Source organism: Halichoeres trimaculatus, unplaced genomic scaffold (assembly GCF_033239565.1).
Source record: "Halichoeres trimaculatus isolate MK-OKI-2021-1 unplaced genomic scaffold, fHalTri1.1 fHalTri1_scaffold_19, whole genome shotgun sequence".
Taxonomy (NCBI): domain Eukaryota; kingdom Metazoa; phylum Chordata; class Actinopteri; order Labriformes; family Labridae; genus Halichoeres; species Halichoeres trimaculatus.
Window position 1 is genome coordinate 5,960,485 of NW_027437197.1, and position 14,498 is coordinate 5,974,982.

Genomic DNA, 14,498 nt, shown 5'->3' on the forward strand with positions numbered 1-14,498 from the left:
CCATATTTATTCCCACATTTTCATTTTTTCCCCTCTACTGGCATTTATAATTCTAAAAAAAAAACAATCAAATAGTTTCTTGTAAGTATATAGTTCTGTGAATTGCTTTTACTTTTTTGTTTGATTCAGAAGTTAGGGCTTTCTCCTGTTTACTTTAATGCAGTCAATTTTGTCACAGCAGCATCTAGTGGTCAGTGAGGAAACAGCAACACTGACAAAAATAAATTCTATGTACCTGATTAAGCACCAATCACTAATACTTAAATTACAGGTACTGGCAGTACAATAGCAGAAATTAAAATAATAAAATAATGGACTTTAATTTTAATATTTTTCTAATAAATACAACAAAACTTCAATTCAACCTGAACAGCTTTACAATAAATATTGAGGAATTCTTTCAGCTATCTGTACACTATAAATGTAAATGGTAAGATTATGCAAATGTATCATTTTAAGTTCATTATTACATTAAATGTACAATTTTGACAATTTTACTTTTTTTTTAAGTAGGGGGACTAAACAACACATGTTGTAAAGTAAAAGATTTGAATTCACGTTTTATCTAGTTTCTCTTTTTGTGCATCTGCTTTTCTATTTTAATGAAAACCCAACAATTTATGACCATGTTCATTTTTTAATGTGAAGAAAAAAACAGGTAGGTGGGGTTATGTTGTTGAAAAATAAATCAAAAAGGTGAGATTAGAGATCAGAAGATAAAAGTTGAGCCGAAAGGTCGAAAAGTTTGAAGAAACTGCTGAAAGGTTTAAATTTGCAGGGGCTAAAGCTGGAGTTTTTACATGTAAGAAATGGGGATGGAGACTGGGGATTATTAATTATTCTGCAGAACAATACTCATTGCTGCTATGACATTTAAACATTTGCAGAGCATTTTTAGAAAACTGAAAATTTAAATAAGGTTAAATATTGTAGAGGAGAGACTTGGAAAAGGTCATTTATTTCCAATAACTAATCAATAATTAATACTTGCCTGACGTTCCTTTACTTTACAATGGCAAGCATCCTGCTAGTTAGATGCTTCATTTAATGTTCTTTTTAAAGAATGTATGAAATCAGTGAATATATAATTGTTATTCATTATAAAGGTTATTTTTCGTTTTGGTTATTTTTCATGTATGTTCACAATCTGTTTTGCTCATTTGAGCGCGAGCTGACTGATAGCCCTCCGCACTGTATGCTTCCGCATCTTCGCGTGCAACAAACGTTTGGTCATCCTACGCAGATAGCCGTCTAAGACAAAATTTAATATTCGACGTGTTATTCACCCAGATATGGCGTTTGAGGATCTTTCACCTATACTGAGTATTCTGCTTTTCATTTGATAGTAAGTTAGTAGTTACAAAAGTTTGACCGGGACGAAAGCAACTTCTAAACCCGATATATCTGTTGTATGTATCCAACGCTCCCGCTGTATTGTTCCGCTGCATCTACTAGTTCCAGTTTTTATTTATCATTCTGGAAAAACACGAAAATTATGACTGTGAAAAAAGAACCTGGAGGACAAGAAAATATATTTATATGAATAAAAAAAAATCACTTACTGAACTCCTTTTGTTTTGCTGACTCATTTGAGCGCGAGCTGACCATAGGAGCTGACCGATGGCTCTTAGTACTGTATACCTCCGCATCTTCGTGCGCGAGACTGTCAGTTGGTCACACGATGTTAGCGGTCTGAGACAAAATGTAATATTTGACGCTTTGTTCAACCAAATATTGCATTTTTAGGAGGATATTTCACATCTATTTTGTTATCCACTCTCCAGCTTGATCCAGTTACAAAAGTTTGACGGGACGAAAAGCAACCTACAAAGCCGCAGTATGTATTTAAAGCTTTCGCTGTAGTGCTCCGCTGCTTCTACTAGTTCCAGTTTTTTTTTTTTACATCATTCTGGAATAACACGAAAATTATGACCGTTGGAACTTAACCTGGAGGGAAAAAGGTAAAAATCACTTACTGTACTTGTCCCATTTGGCTGAAATGGGCAAAATCCCAAATTATTTCTTGAGCTAGCTAATATATCTAATTGTTTGGCTAGCGTATTTGCAAAGATATCAACAGCAGGTTAGAGGATATGTAGCTAAATTGTCTAGTTGATAAGGTTTCATACCACAAAAGTACTCTGAGCATCATGTAGCTGAAATATACAGTGCAAGGTGAGTTTTAGCTGGCTGCTTCATTTAACTTAAACATAAAAGGCACTCTATGCTTAGGTTTGTTTGGATGTAGCCAAAGCATCAAAGTTGAATGGCTGAAATATCACGGTAAATTTAAGCAGTATTCTTAGCCTCACATTGTTTAAGTTTCACCATAAAACTACTTCATGTTATTAGAGTTTTTGTTGTTGGTTTAATGCCTTAGAAATAATAAATATATCATCATTGGGGGACCTGGCCAGTTATATAACAGTAAGTTATTCCTCAAAAAAGTCACATTTGAGTATAGCAGCACTGTCAGCTTCATATAGTTAAATTATCAGCCTAAAAGCACTTCGGTTGTCTCAGCTCCATGTAGTTAAAGGAGAGTGATAGTAAAGTAAAATGCTTTAAAAAGCTCATATTAACACTAATGTACAACATGATTATTCTTATTTATAGTTTATGACAGTTTAAAGGCAATTAAACCTTGTTTAATAGTTGCAGTGATATAAATCTAACAATACTTGTATGACTGAAGCATTAAAGTAATCAGCCATGATCAAACATGATTTATCTCAGTATCATGGCTCCTGTCTGTGTTGTCATTTTGTCTGTTTAGGATCTGATTGCCCTCTTTGACTGACAGGCACAGCTCCATGTCCTTAGCAGTAATCTGATTGGCTTGTTTAGGGTCATGTGGCAAGCACAGAGGAAAACCCCTGTCCCTCACAGGCATGCTGGGAGACCTCAGCAGGTGAGTTATGCTGGAGCTGTCACACCTTCACTAAGGTAAACATCAGTGATCTGTAAACCAGAAAATCAGCAATTTGTGAGAAGTTTTGTATCTGATCAGAAATTAGCTGGTGTGGCAACTAAAAATCAGCAGAAAGCTGAAAGTGTTATTTGTTAAAAGGATTTCAAAAGAATAAGAAGCTCCAGAAACACTGGCAATAGTGTTTAGTGTAATGGGGCACTTTTAAGGCATCTAAATTTGATAAGACAATACTTTAATTTATCGTTTGTGTTTCTAAGTTTTATATTCCCCTTAAATACAGCTGTGTTATAAGACTGGTTGTGTTGATGGGTGTATTGATTAGACCTGGATATGATGGAACGCTCAGCCTTCAACAAATCAGCCTGATGTTTACACCAGGCTGAAAATTTGCCCATCACTTCCATCTTGGCTTAAATAATCTGTTCCTTTTGACAGTAAAACACAAACACTCCAACTTAAGAATGTGCAGCAATAACTTTCTAAAAATTTGTATTTATTATATGATTTTATGTGGCAGTCAGATTGTTTTTTCTTTATGAACAGCACTTCCAGTATGTTTCTTCACCTGTTGAGGTGTTTTTTGATGTGACATCTGACTTAATCTGTTAATCAGAGGGATAACACCAAGATTAACAGATAATGAAAATATAAGTGGGATGATGACTGCTCATTTGTTAAGTAAAGTGGCTGACAGGTGTGGTGAGTTGCATAAAATGGCTCCTGCGTCCTCCCATGATTCCTTGCTTTCTCTGTGTCCGGCTGACCAATAGAAGACCCTGCCTTGGGTGATGTCACAGCGGTATAAAGCCCCCCGCTGCCCTGCACTCTCCTCTGAGCAGAGTCAGCGTTCCCGGCCCGGACGCCTCGGCTGGAGGGACTTCTGTCAGGAGGAAAAACAAAACTACACGGCACTGACGGCCTGTAGTTTTGTTTTTTTCTGTGGGGTTCCTTCCGGTCTCAGCTGTTCTACTTTTGGATTTCGCCCTAAACTTTCTGGATAAAGAGATTTTTGTTTTTGCAGACAGCCCTTTGGGCAACCCGGGCATCCTTGTGCAGACAAGTAAGTGTCTTTAAGTTTTCTCACGTGTTGTGATTGATGAGCAGCAGCTGACTGACACTTTAACACCAGGACTTTGGCTTCCCACACGCACCAAACTCTTTTCAGATGTGTGACACTTTTCACTCAGTAACATGTTGTAGTCTTTTTGCTGCTTTTCATGTTGAAGGTTATAACGGGCCATCCCAGAATAGCCCTGATAGCATCAGACTGGACTCTCAGCTGGGCGGCTGATGGCTTTTTAAGGGAATCAGCAGCAGGGCTATCAGTTGCTCCTCCAGCTATGTGCCACATGGTGGCTGTCAATCAAACAGAGGTGTGGTGGAGGGGGGGCTGTTATTTTTAGTGCTGGTGTCCTGTGTTAGATAAACCCCCCCTGGTGACATTACCCAGAGCTGTGAGTGGAGGAAGTGTCTGACTGACCAGTGAAGCTTTTATTTTGGAGGAGAGTGAACAGCTGTTGTTATTTTTAGCTTTTATATGAGTGAGATGAGCGATGAGGCTGGTGGGACTCTGGCTGATCTGCAGCACTTTACTGAATAAACCTTTTAAAATGATCTGTGTATGAAATCATGTAATGCTTCAGAGGTTTGATGTTACAGCTTTTATTGATTGTTGTTTTTTTTAAGCTATAGTCTTGGCGAGTTATCTTTACAGCTCTTTTCTTTGATAATTTTTTTCAAACTCTGGGGTTAATTGAAAAGTACTGAATTGTAAATTTCCAAACAGTCAAATGTTTACATTTTGGATTAAATAGGTCCCAAACTGTCTTAGATGCAGATAGGATGGGTAGTGTTGACGTTTGGCTTTCAAACTTTCTGCCTCTGTAGGTCACTTTTGTCTTATATAACTTTTCCTTTAATAAATTGTTGATACAACTTTAATAAACAGTAATGATAAAAGGATGTTACTTAATCTGTGTGAGAATAGCATGTTCATTTCTATGAGCTTAGCTAATTTCCTTATTGATAAATAAGTCATATGACTGAACCCACGAGCAACATGAGTGTTAACTTTTTTCATTGAGACCTTTGAATGCATAACAAAAACAAAAAAAATCAAGCTGTGAAAAAAATACGGTGGGATGAAAGTTTTAACATTTCCTCTGGTTGTTATGTGTTAATAACCTGTAAGGTTGGGAATCACAGATTCCCACAGCAGCTCTTTACTCTTTCACTTCATCAAACTGCAGTTGAGTCATCAGATCAAGCTGAGCTGAAACCAGATCAGCCTTGTGATGCATTCAGGGACTTTTCAGATCAGCTCTTTGAAGCAGAGATGTTCAGGGGCTTTCTAAAACCTTAGGGCCCCTGCTGCAGCTTCATCCTGTACCAGTGTTTCTACTGTTTACCATCAGTCGGTATTTCTTATTGTTTTGAAGTTTTAATGTTTGAGAGAAAGTTAAAAGTAAAGATCCCAAAGACAAAAGTCAACAAGCATGTCAGACATGCTTTTTTTTTCCTTTTCTGTGTTCTTTCTACCTTAAAACTCTTCTGAGTCTGGATTTTACCCTCAAGAAGACACTGAACAAATGACACCACAGCAAATGAAAGTTTTTCTTTTTTAAAGTGAAACCTCCTGACTAATTTTATGCCAAACCTTTCACTCAAATTTTTTGTTTTTGTAGTATTTTATGGCAAAACAGCAACTCAATTTTTGTACGTTAATTTGCATGAATAAAAGCTGGACATTTTTTAAACTGAACGCATATTTGGAGTGTTTACATATGTGGTAGCTTTAGTTAAGAGTTGATGAACACACTAATGAGTGAATCTAAACATATAAAGGTTTTATTGACATATAAAAGAGGCTTCTGCTTTCTGGTGTTTTTTAGAGATCATTTAACTGTTATTGTAATTTTAGACTGTAATATCAGTCCACAGCCAAACGATTTTGTGTCTTTGATCTGAAAACGTGACACTAGCCAGTCAGAGGTGTTTGCATTACTTTAACAACCAGGAAGTAACTATGGAGACGGAGCTGACATCTGTTGAGCAGCTGTTTTATTCAGCAAGTGTTGGAAAGGTGACGACTCTCATTTAGCTTGATCCAGGACCTGGAGGACACCAAATTGAATGAATCAGTGCTAAACAAGACAAAATAAAGCCTAAAAAGTTTAAGGCAAACGTAACTTCACCTGGACCATCCAGAGACAAGTGAAGCCAAACAGTTCAGTCTGATGAGTCAAGGATAAACATGTTCAGTCTGGACTGGTAGATTATTCTAGGTCAAATAGGGCTAACCAGGCTGAACCAAGGTCTCCAAGGGCTTACCAAAACAAACCATAGCCAGTAGTTTGGCTTAGTTTTAACTGTTTGCAGTGGTGTTCAAAGAAAGAATCTAAATATCAGCAAAGAATTATGACAAATGTTTCTTCTGAAAAGCTGCAGGGAGAAATTCAGGTTTTATGTGAGATATGAAGTGGTAGTATATGATCTCCATCAGGAATCTCCTCCTGGGATTCTGAGGGACACTGGCTTTTTGTTTAGTGTCTCTTAAACTTGTTTGTAAAATATCTTTATATGGTTTGTGAGAGTCAGGGCTCAGATTTTATTAATCTTTCAATTATAATCAAAACTTCCTTTGAGAAAAAAACAACAAAAACTCAAAGATGTTCATGAGTTCAGGATACCAGATTAACGCTGGATTTTCAGACTCACATTAGAAGAGGAAAGTTTCAGTAGTTTAGTACAAGGAATTTTAACTTAAATTTTTTCATTTAAACTATAGTTTTCAAGTGAAACCTGTTAGAGATACCTTTTAGTTTGGTGAGTTACTTTTATTTCTCATGTTCAAAATGTTCAAGTAGAGTTAAAAAAAAAACAAGATCCTGAATTAATCTCTCAATGAAAAACAACTTAAACAGATTTTCAATTATCTGTGAAGTATAATCAAAAATACCAGTTTGTGGAGTTGCTTTGTTTAACTACCTGTTTCAAAAGATGTTGGTGTTTTCACCAACAGAGAGGCAAAAAAACAACAGTGAGAAGCTTAATACTGTGAGTATTTTAGAGACTGTCTTAGTGTTGAGTGGATTGCCTCAGCTGCACCATGCAGACCAGTTGCTCTTGTTTGGGTTTGTCTTGTTTTGATATGGGACCAGATGGTGAGCTGTAAAAGAAAGAAGAGTTTTCTATATTCAGATAATTTAACCAAAGTATTGTGATTTTTGCTGCAATTCTTTGCTCTCAAACAATTATTTACCATTTCTGCTGACATCTTATATATATAGCAGTGAATTATTAATGAATTATGGCTTAAAGTCAGACAACCCTGTGTTTTTACGCTAATTGTAAGACACATTATCTCTGCCAGAGACCCCACAGAAACTGAGACTTTCTGTGTAACAATGGCCAAAAGTTAAAAAGAGGATGTTAACTTAAATTACTGACAATTATCTTGTGTTGTTGTTCATATTTAACGTGTGCATTTAATCATATGTTTTGGCTGAAACAGAGTTGTAATATCTGTTACAACTTTCATAACAACAACAGCAAAGTGTGTTTTATTATAAAATATTTGTTCTCCCTTTTAATTTTTTTTTGTCTTGATCAGGGTCAAATGATTAACTGTAAAAACAGATAAAAAAAAAGAAAGGTAGGAAGCTTAGTTTCCCCAAACTCTAATCTAAAGTTTAACTCAAGCTTAGAGTCGACCTTAAGCTGACCTGAAGCGTAAACCTTGCACCAGGTGTTCTCACGAAGGTTAAACAGGTGCTGTAATCCACTCAGCTCTGTTCTGGATGAGTCTCTGGTTTATCATCCAGACCCCATGGAGCCTGGACACCCCACAGGGACACCACTCCTAAAAATACCCCTGACTGGGGGTCAAACCCAGGAGGGGCTGTCAGCAGGTCAGCCGTCTGAGAGGAATCATTGAACACAGAAGGGTGTTCAGTTTCTGTTTCTACTGTAGAAAAATGCGAGACACGTTTAAAAATTTGTGCAATGATCAGATTCTGACGTCTAACTGGACGGCAGATAAAGACACATTCAGTATTAGTTTAATGACTCTTTACATTAGACAGATATTCAAATGTTTTATTCCTAAGTGAAAACTCTGATATTATGGGTTGAAAACTGTCTAGTTAAATCTTTTGGATTACTCTATGACTAATAAATTCTAATTTGAAAAAAAATCTTCGTTTATTTATCAAATCATAACAAGATCTTTTCCTTCCAACACTGTTATATTCATGTTTCTCAACAGATTTATAAACTGTCCAGTTAAACCCAGCAGTAATCCATATCCATTCTCCTTTTTTCCCATTTTATGGTGAATTAAATGATAGGTATTAAGATAAGGCACAGGAAAGTCAGTTGTAGTTTTACTCCAACATTACATATTTAAAAGCTGTCTCTTTTTGTCATGTCAGTGTTTCTGTTCTCAGTGTAGTGTTTATGTTTTAAATTACTTTCCTGCCTTTTTTTTAATCAAGCTGTTATTTTCATTCCTGGATTCAATTTTTCTATTGCTGATGTTTAAAGATGTATAAAAATGTCATCAAGGAAACTGAATGGAGACAAAGGTCCTTGTTTTAGGAGATATTAAATATCTGGTATAAAAAGTTTCAAAGTGTCTTTTGTCTGTTCTTGTCTTTGTTTCCAAATAAAATCCAGTCTGAAACCAGAAAAGTTTGAGTCATAGTAGAGCCAAAGATTTTAGCTGTTTATGTTAAATTGGTGTTGTAACTCCTCCAGAGAGAGCTGAGAGAAGTTTGGTAAATGACACTCAGAATGTATTATGGGTAACAAGTTCATCTTGTTTAACTGTCAGTATGGGTCTGACTCTGTTACAAGTATTTGAGTCTGTAACTACTGAAACTATTCAGTAATATGGTTGGTCAGTAATGTTGTAAATCTGATGAGACTTTTGGTGTTAACTTTTAAATACTGACAGTCATGGAGTTTCAATGTGTAATAATTTGCTTTTTCAAAAATTACCTTTTTCTATTTATTTTTGCATTATATCATCTACTACTGGTTGTAAAGTCTTATGTTGTAGTTAACTGTTGCAGATGAATATTTAGACCCTGTCATGCTGCGTTGTCCAGTAACACAAATATTTTAGATTCATTTTATTATTTTTTTAAAGTTGAAAATAAAAGTTGGCTATTGATTGATGTGCTTAAATGAAGATATTAAAATATATTGATATTTGTGACCAACATGTGTTTTGTTTTTGTTTGTAGGGTGCCAAGCAACATGTCAACACAGGCGCCGACATTCACACAGCCGCTCCAGAGCGTCGTGGCACTTGAGGGTAGTGCCGCGACGTTCGAGGCTCAAGTTAGTGGTAAGAAAACTTTCAAAACTTGAAAGTTTGTAATTTTAAGCTTATTTATTGTGTCTCTGTGGGCTATTGGTCATTTTTTTTTGTTTTTGTGTGTCAGACCAAGCCCTAAAAGTGGTTCGCCCTGAGGCTGCTCAGAACAATGACAACGCTTAAAATAGCCATATTTATTAAAATGAAAGTATCAGGATGTCATTTTCACTTTGAATATCATTCTAATAATTCTTAAAAGTCTTAGGTTTAAATGAGGTAGAAGCCTTTTTTAGGCTTTAAGCTAAATGATGTATAGAGTTTGTCTTGTTCCTTATTTTTAAGACTTGGGATTTTGGATGTTGGAGCAGTTGGTGAAGATCTGTATGTTCTCTGACAGCAGACGCTCTGGTTCCTCTCTCCTCTGCAGGTTCTCCAGTTCCTGAGGTGAGCTGGTTTCGTGATGGCCAGGTTCTTTCCGCCGCCGCTCTGCCCGGCGTTCAGATCTCGTTCAGCGACGGCCGCGCTGTTCTGAGAATCCCCGCTGTGACCGCCGCACACAGCGGAAGATTTTCTGTCAGAGCAACCAACGGAGCTGGACAAGCCACGAGCACCGCTGAACTCCTTGTTACAGGTGAGATGCTGGACGGGTCAAACGGGCACAGGAAGATGGGCTGGGAGGGTTTGAGACTTTAAATAGTGTCTTTCAGCTCTTTATTATTTACAAAACTTTAAAGTTCTTTGAAATCCTGTTTTTGAAGCATTGCTTTTGTTTGACTGTGCTCTGGTTTGGTTTTAAATTTGTCTCACTCTGCGCTGAGGGGGCGTGGCCTGTCACTTTATCTGGTGATAAAACCGATATAGATGCAGCTGTTGCAGCATAGCTTTCCTTAAGAGGAATCTGACGTTTATTAAGTGATCAACAACTTAAACCTGATCCTGCGTAAAGACTTATGTCTGGGTTTCAGAACATAAGGTCAGAGGTCAAGCTGATCTTTTTCTTCTGTATTTCCTGGGCTTTCGTGCCACAAAAGTTTTATCTCTCCTTAAATTACATAATAATGTTAGTGTAGCTGAATCTGAAATCATAAGCTGGGTAATTTGAGGAAGGCTTAGCTGCAAAACTTCTGGCATAAAACTTGTCACCTTTAAAATCAGTTCAATAAGATGTGGTTTTTTGTTTCTGCAGCGGAGACGGCGCCTCCAAACTTCCTCCAGAGACTGCAGAGCTCCACAGTGAGACAGGGCAGCCAGGTGAGACTGGATGTCCGTGTGACAGGAATCCCAACACCTGTGGTGAAGTTCTACAGAGAAGGAGCCGAGATCCAGAGCTCAGCAGACTTCAGGATCCTTCAGGAAGGAGACCTGTACAGTCTGCTGATTGCTGAGGCTTTCCCAGAGGATTCTGGGACATATTCTGTGACCGCCAGCAACAGCAGCGGAAGGGCCACCTCCACCGCTGAGCTGCAGGTTCAGGGTGAGGGCTTCAAAGAGTTAACATTACTCTTTTGATTTGAAATGCCTGTCTTTTAACAATGGAAAATCAAAAATATACATAAATAGTGCCAGAAAAACAAGAGCAAAATTGATCTTTATTCTGAATCTTAAGTTTATGTTGGCTTTCCGCAGGTGAAGAAGCTGTACCTACTAAGAAAACAAAGACTATTGTGTCCACATCCCAGATGGCCGCTTCCCAGACATCAATGCAGAAGGTGAGGCTGTTAAAAGAGTCATGGTTACTGAAGTATGACAAAACAAAGACTGATGAAAACATTTTGAAAACATGTTTTGTTTACGAAATTCTTCAAACTTGAGCACTTTTACAGCTACAGCTCTCTCTTCTGTATTTAGAAAGTGGAAGTGGGTTTCCAGGCCACCACCATGATGGAGATGCATGTAGAAGGAGGAATGATGACCCAACAGTTGGCTCACAAAACCCCACCAAGGGTCCCACCAAAACCGACCTCCAGGTCCCCCCCGTCTTACGTTTCAAAGGTGGCGGGAGGACGCCAGCAGTCACCTTCACCTGTCAGACACGTGAAGGGGCCGACACCCGCACCTGTCAGGTAAGACTAGTCCCACATTTAGATCCAGGCTAATGATTATTGTTTGGCACCAAAATAACTTCCACCGTCTTCTTCATACTTGATGTGTCTGATTTTGTTTTCTGTTGTTTGCAGACCTGTTTCTCCCACCATCAGACCATCTGTCTCTCCCATCAGACCTGTCAAGTCTCCCATCATTAGCAGGAAACAGGTATTAAAGACATTTTCACACTGAACACCTACTTATATATACCACAAAGTTCCAGATTAACACTATCAATGACTCATTACCCTTCTTTCTCAGGTCTCAGCATCACCTGAGGTCCTTCCACCCTGGAAGCAGGGAGACTATATGGCTGAAGCCAGCTACTCTAGCATGACCAGCATGACCAGTGTGAGCAGTGCCACCCAGATGCACATGGAGAAGCACTGGGAGCAGCAGGTCACTGCCACCAGAGAGGTGAGAAGAGGCTGTGGAACAAAGGGCTGAATCTGTAATAACGAACTGCATGAGGGCACTGTAAATCAGAGCCTGTTTTTTGTTTTCATGCCAAAATCTTGTACCCGAATATACAAATGCCCCTCCAAAGGTGAAGAACTACATTAATAATGTCCTTATGTAATGTGATTAAGCTTTAGCTGCACTAACTGTGAATGTTACAAAGTGATCGGTGCCTCGGCCGTGCTCTGCTCGTGTGTTGGATGTAAAGTCAACGTGCTGATGTGCTGTTTTGCTGTGGATGCATCAGGTTGAGCATGTTTCGCAGGGCGACAAGAGTGCAGCGGTGGCTACGGTGGTGACAGCCGTGGATCAGGCTCGTAGCCGAGGCCCGTCTGAGGTCATCATGTCCGGGGAGCAGGTAGACCTCACCTGTCTGCTGCCATCAGTCCACCTGCTGCTCAAACTGTCACTTCATTTATTGTTTTCACCTGTTTGAATCTTTTGTGTCACGTCAGTAAGTTTGTGTGACTGTGATACCAGGTCCTGACTCATTGATTTTAGTACGTTTGAACAGCTTTCTCTTTGAGTCTCCTTTTTATCACTTTGATTTATCTGCTCATTTCTAGTTAAACCATTAGATTATTAAAACTTATCTTCACTTTTAAAGATAAAAAAAATGCGCATCATACTCTGATATTGCATGATGCATGGCCTCAGTCTGTGACGATTTTTTTACCTTTTGGTTTCTTGAAGTCTTGGTTGACATCCTCTTACAGACTCTGGATGTGGATATCCTTAGATCTTTGCACTGCTTTTTTGTTTCCAGGCTGAGGGAGGAAAGAAAGCCGAGGCGGTGGCCACAGTAATGGCTGCTGTTGACCTTGCTCGTGTCCGTCAGCCCGGGCAAGCTGAGGGTGGTGTAGCTGAAGAGGAGGAGGCTGTAGAGACAGGGATAAGACATCAGGCAACTGTAGAGAAAGAGATTGTTGCAACAAAAACACTTCATGTTGAACCAGCAGTTGCTGTTGATGTGACTTCAGAGCAGCAGAAGGTCAAGGTCTCACAGATCTCACAGGCCTCCAAGGTCTCCCAGATCTCACAGGCTGCCCAGGTCTCCCAGATCTCACAAGCCACCCAGGTCTCCCAGGTGTCACAAGTCTCACAGGTCCGAGTAGTTCAACAGATTTATGTTAGATTTTATACCATTCATTTAACAGAAAGCGTCAAGTTTAACCGCCTCTAAACTCTGTTGGTTACTTCAGATTCAGAGAACAGAAATCTCCCCCCAGGTGGACACTGGTGCTGCTCCGTCTCCAGTTCCACATTTCACAGTTTCTAAAGTTTCTGTCCCTAAACATGAATCGAGCCATGAGGTAAGGAGAGGATCTCCAGGTTTATCGTCGTCATCCTCAATCCTTCATTTCATCTTAACACACACACACATCTTAACACACAGTCTCCACCGTGTTCTTATGTGGTGTGATTCACCTTGGTGTCCTCACAGTTTCACCCATCCTAAAATATCATATCACCTGTTCTCTATTGTGGACACATCACAGCCGTTTTTAGTGATCCCCCTCATTAAAAGAATCTTATATTGTGTCTAATGAGAAGTCGATGTACCAACTTAGCAAATCCTCACCTGGACTTCTCGTTGGCTTGGTCAGGTGTCCATTGCTGGCTCTGCAATCGCTACTCTACAGAAAGAGTTAAGATCCCCCACCTCCCCCAGAAAGGTCATCAAGCCTGTCAAGTCTCCCAGCCCGTCCCGCAAGGCGGCAGTGGAGGTGCGAGTGACTTCAGAGCCTTTGCCCCCACCGTTTAAAGACATCAGATATCAGAGTCAGTTTCAGTCACAGGTGGGCGGAGCGTACGTTGTGAGTGAGGAGGAGTTTGAGGACTGGGAGCCTCAGGTTGGTCCAACCCCCCTTCTTTGCTGTTGTCCTACCCTGATATAACCCTGTGTGGACATCACCTGAGTTCCCCTTCTTCACACCAGCCAATCACAAGCTGCTCTCCATCTGCCTCATGAAGAATCCGCCTCTTCTTCTCCATCTCCTTCTTCCTCTCTTCACCTGTTTTTCTTCATCCTTTTGTCCTCTGTAGGGTTTTATCTGTCCTAACCGGCTTCTCCCCTCCATCCTCACAGAAAAGCCCTCCGCTGAAAAACACCTAATTATTTTCTGTGTATGATGACCTTTGACCTGTGTTGTTATTCTTCCTCAGGAGGCTGCTGCTGTGCCCACAAGAGCTCAAGAAGCTGTTGTCCCTCCCACTCTCATTGTTGTAAGTATTTCCTGTTTTAGTGTCATGTCTTGAATACTGTTGTTTATGCCAGCCCTTTTTCATTCATTAAAAATTTGTAAAGAATAGTCTTAAAAATAGGATCAATACTTTTCCATATCAGTAGTTTTAAACATTTAAGCAGCTCTGGTCCATCCAGGTGTCTGAAAGTGTCTCTTTTGACTCGTGCAGGGCCTGAAAAATGTGACTGTGACAGAGGGCGAGTCTGTGACCCTGGAGTGTCAGATCAGTGGTCACCCCGCCCCAACCATTATGTGGTTCAGAGAAGACTACAAGATCGAGAGCTCCATTGACTTCCAGCTCACCTACATGAACGGATTCGCCCGCATGGTGATCCGTGAGGCATTTGCTGAAGACAGCGGTCGCTTCACTTGCACCGCCACCAGCGAGGCTGGAACCATCAGCACCTCCTGCTACCTGCTCGTTAAAGGTAACAGAGAACAAGACTTTTACTTT

General features: G+C 39.5%; 1 protein-coding gene across 1 annotated transcript in view; it reads left to right on the forward strand.

Moving 5' to 3' along the window:
- The first annotated feature begins 1,655 nt into the window (after positions 1-1,655).
- ttn.2 (titin, tandem duplicate 2) overlaps positions 1,656-14,498 on the forward strand; it is a 178,306-nt gene continuing 165,463 nt past the window's right edge. The window contains exons 1-15 of the mRNA XM_074694523.1: positions 1,656-1,961; positions 2,777-2,911; positions 3,954-3,992; positions 9,181-9,284; positions 9,682-9,885; positions 10,441-10,728; positions 10,881-10,963; positions 11,103-11,317; positions 11,432-11,507; positions 11,601-11,756; positions 12,565-12,813; positions 13,001-13,111; positions 13,406-13,651; positions 13,965-14,024; positions 14,214-14,472. Coding sequence (XP_074550624.1) covers positions 2,892-2,911; positions 3,954-3,992; positions 9,181-9,284; positions 9,682-9,885; positions 10,441-10,728; positions 10,881-10,963; positions 11,103-11,317; positions 11,432-11,507; positions 11,601-11,756; positions 12,565-12,813; positions 13,001-13,111; positions 13,406-13,651; positions 13,965-14,024; positions 14,214-14,472 — 2,110 coding nt within the window. The 5' untranslated portion in view covers positions 1,656-1,961; positions 2,777-2,891. The remainder of the gene's footprint in view (positions 1,962-2,776; positions 2,912-3,953; positions 3,993-9,180; positions 9,285-9,681; positions 9,886-10,440; positions 10,729-10,880; positions 10,964-11,102; positions 11,318-11,431; positions 11,508-11,600; positions 11,757-12,564; positions 12,814-13,000; positions 13,112-13,405; positions 13,652-13,964; positions 14,025-14,213; positions 14,473-14,498) is intronic.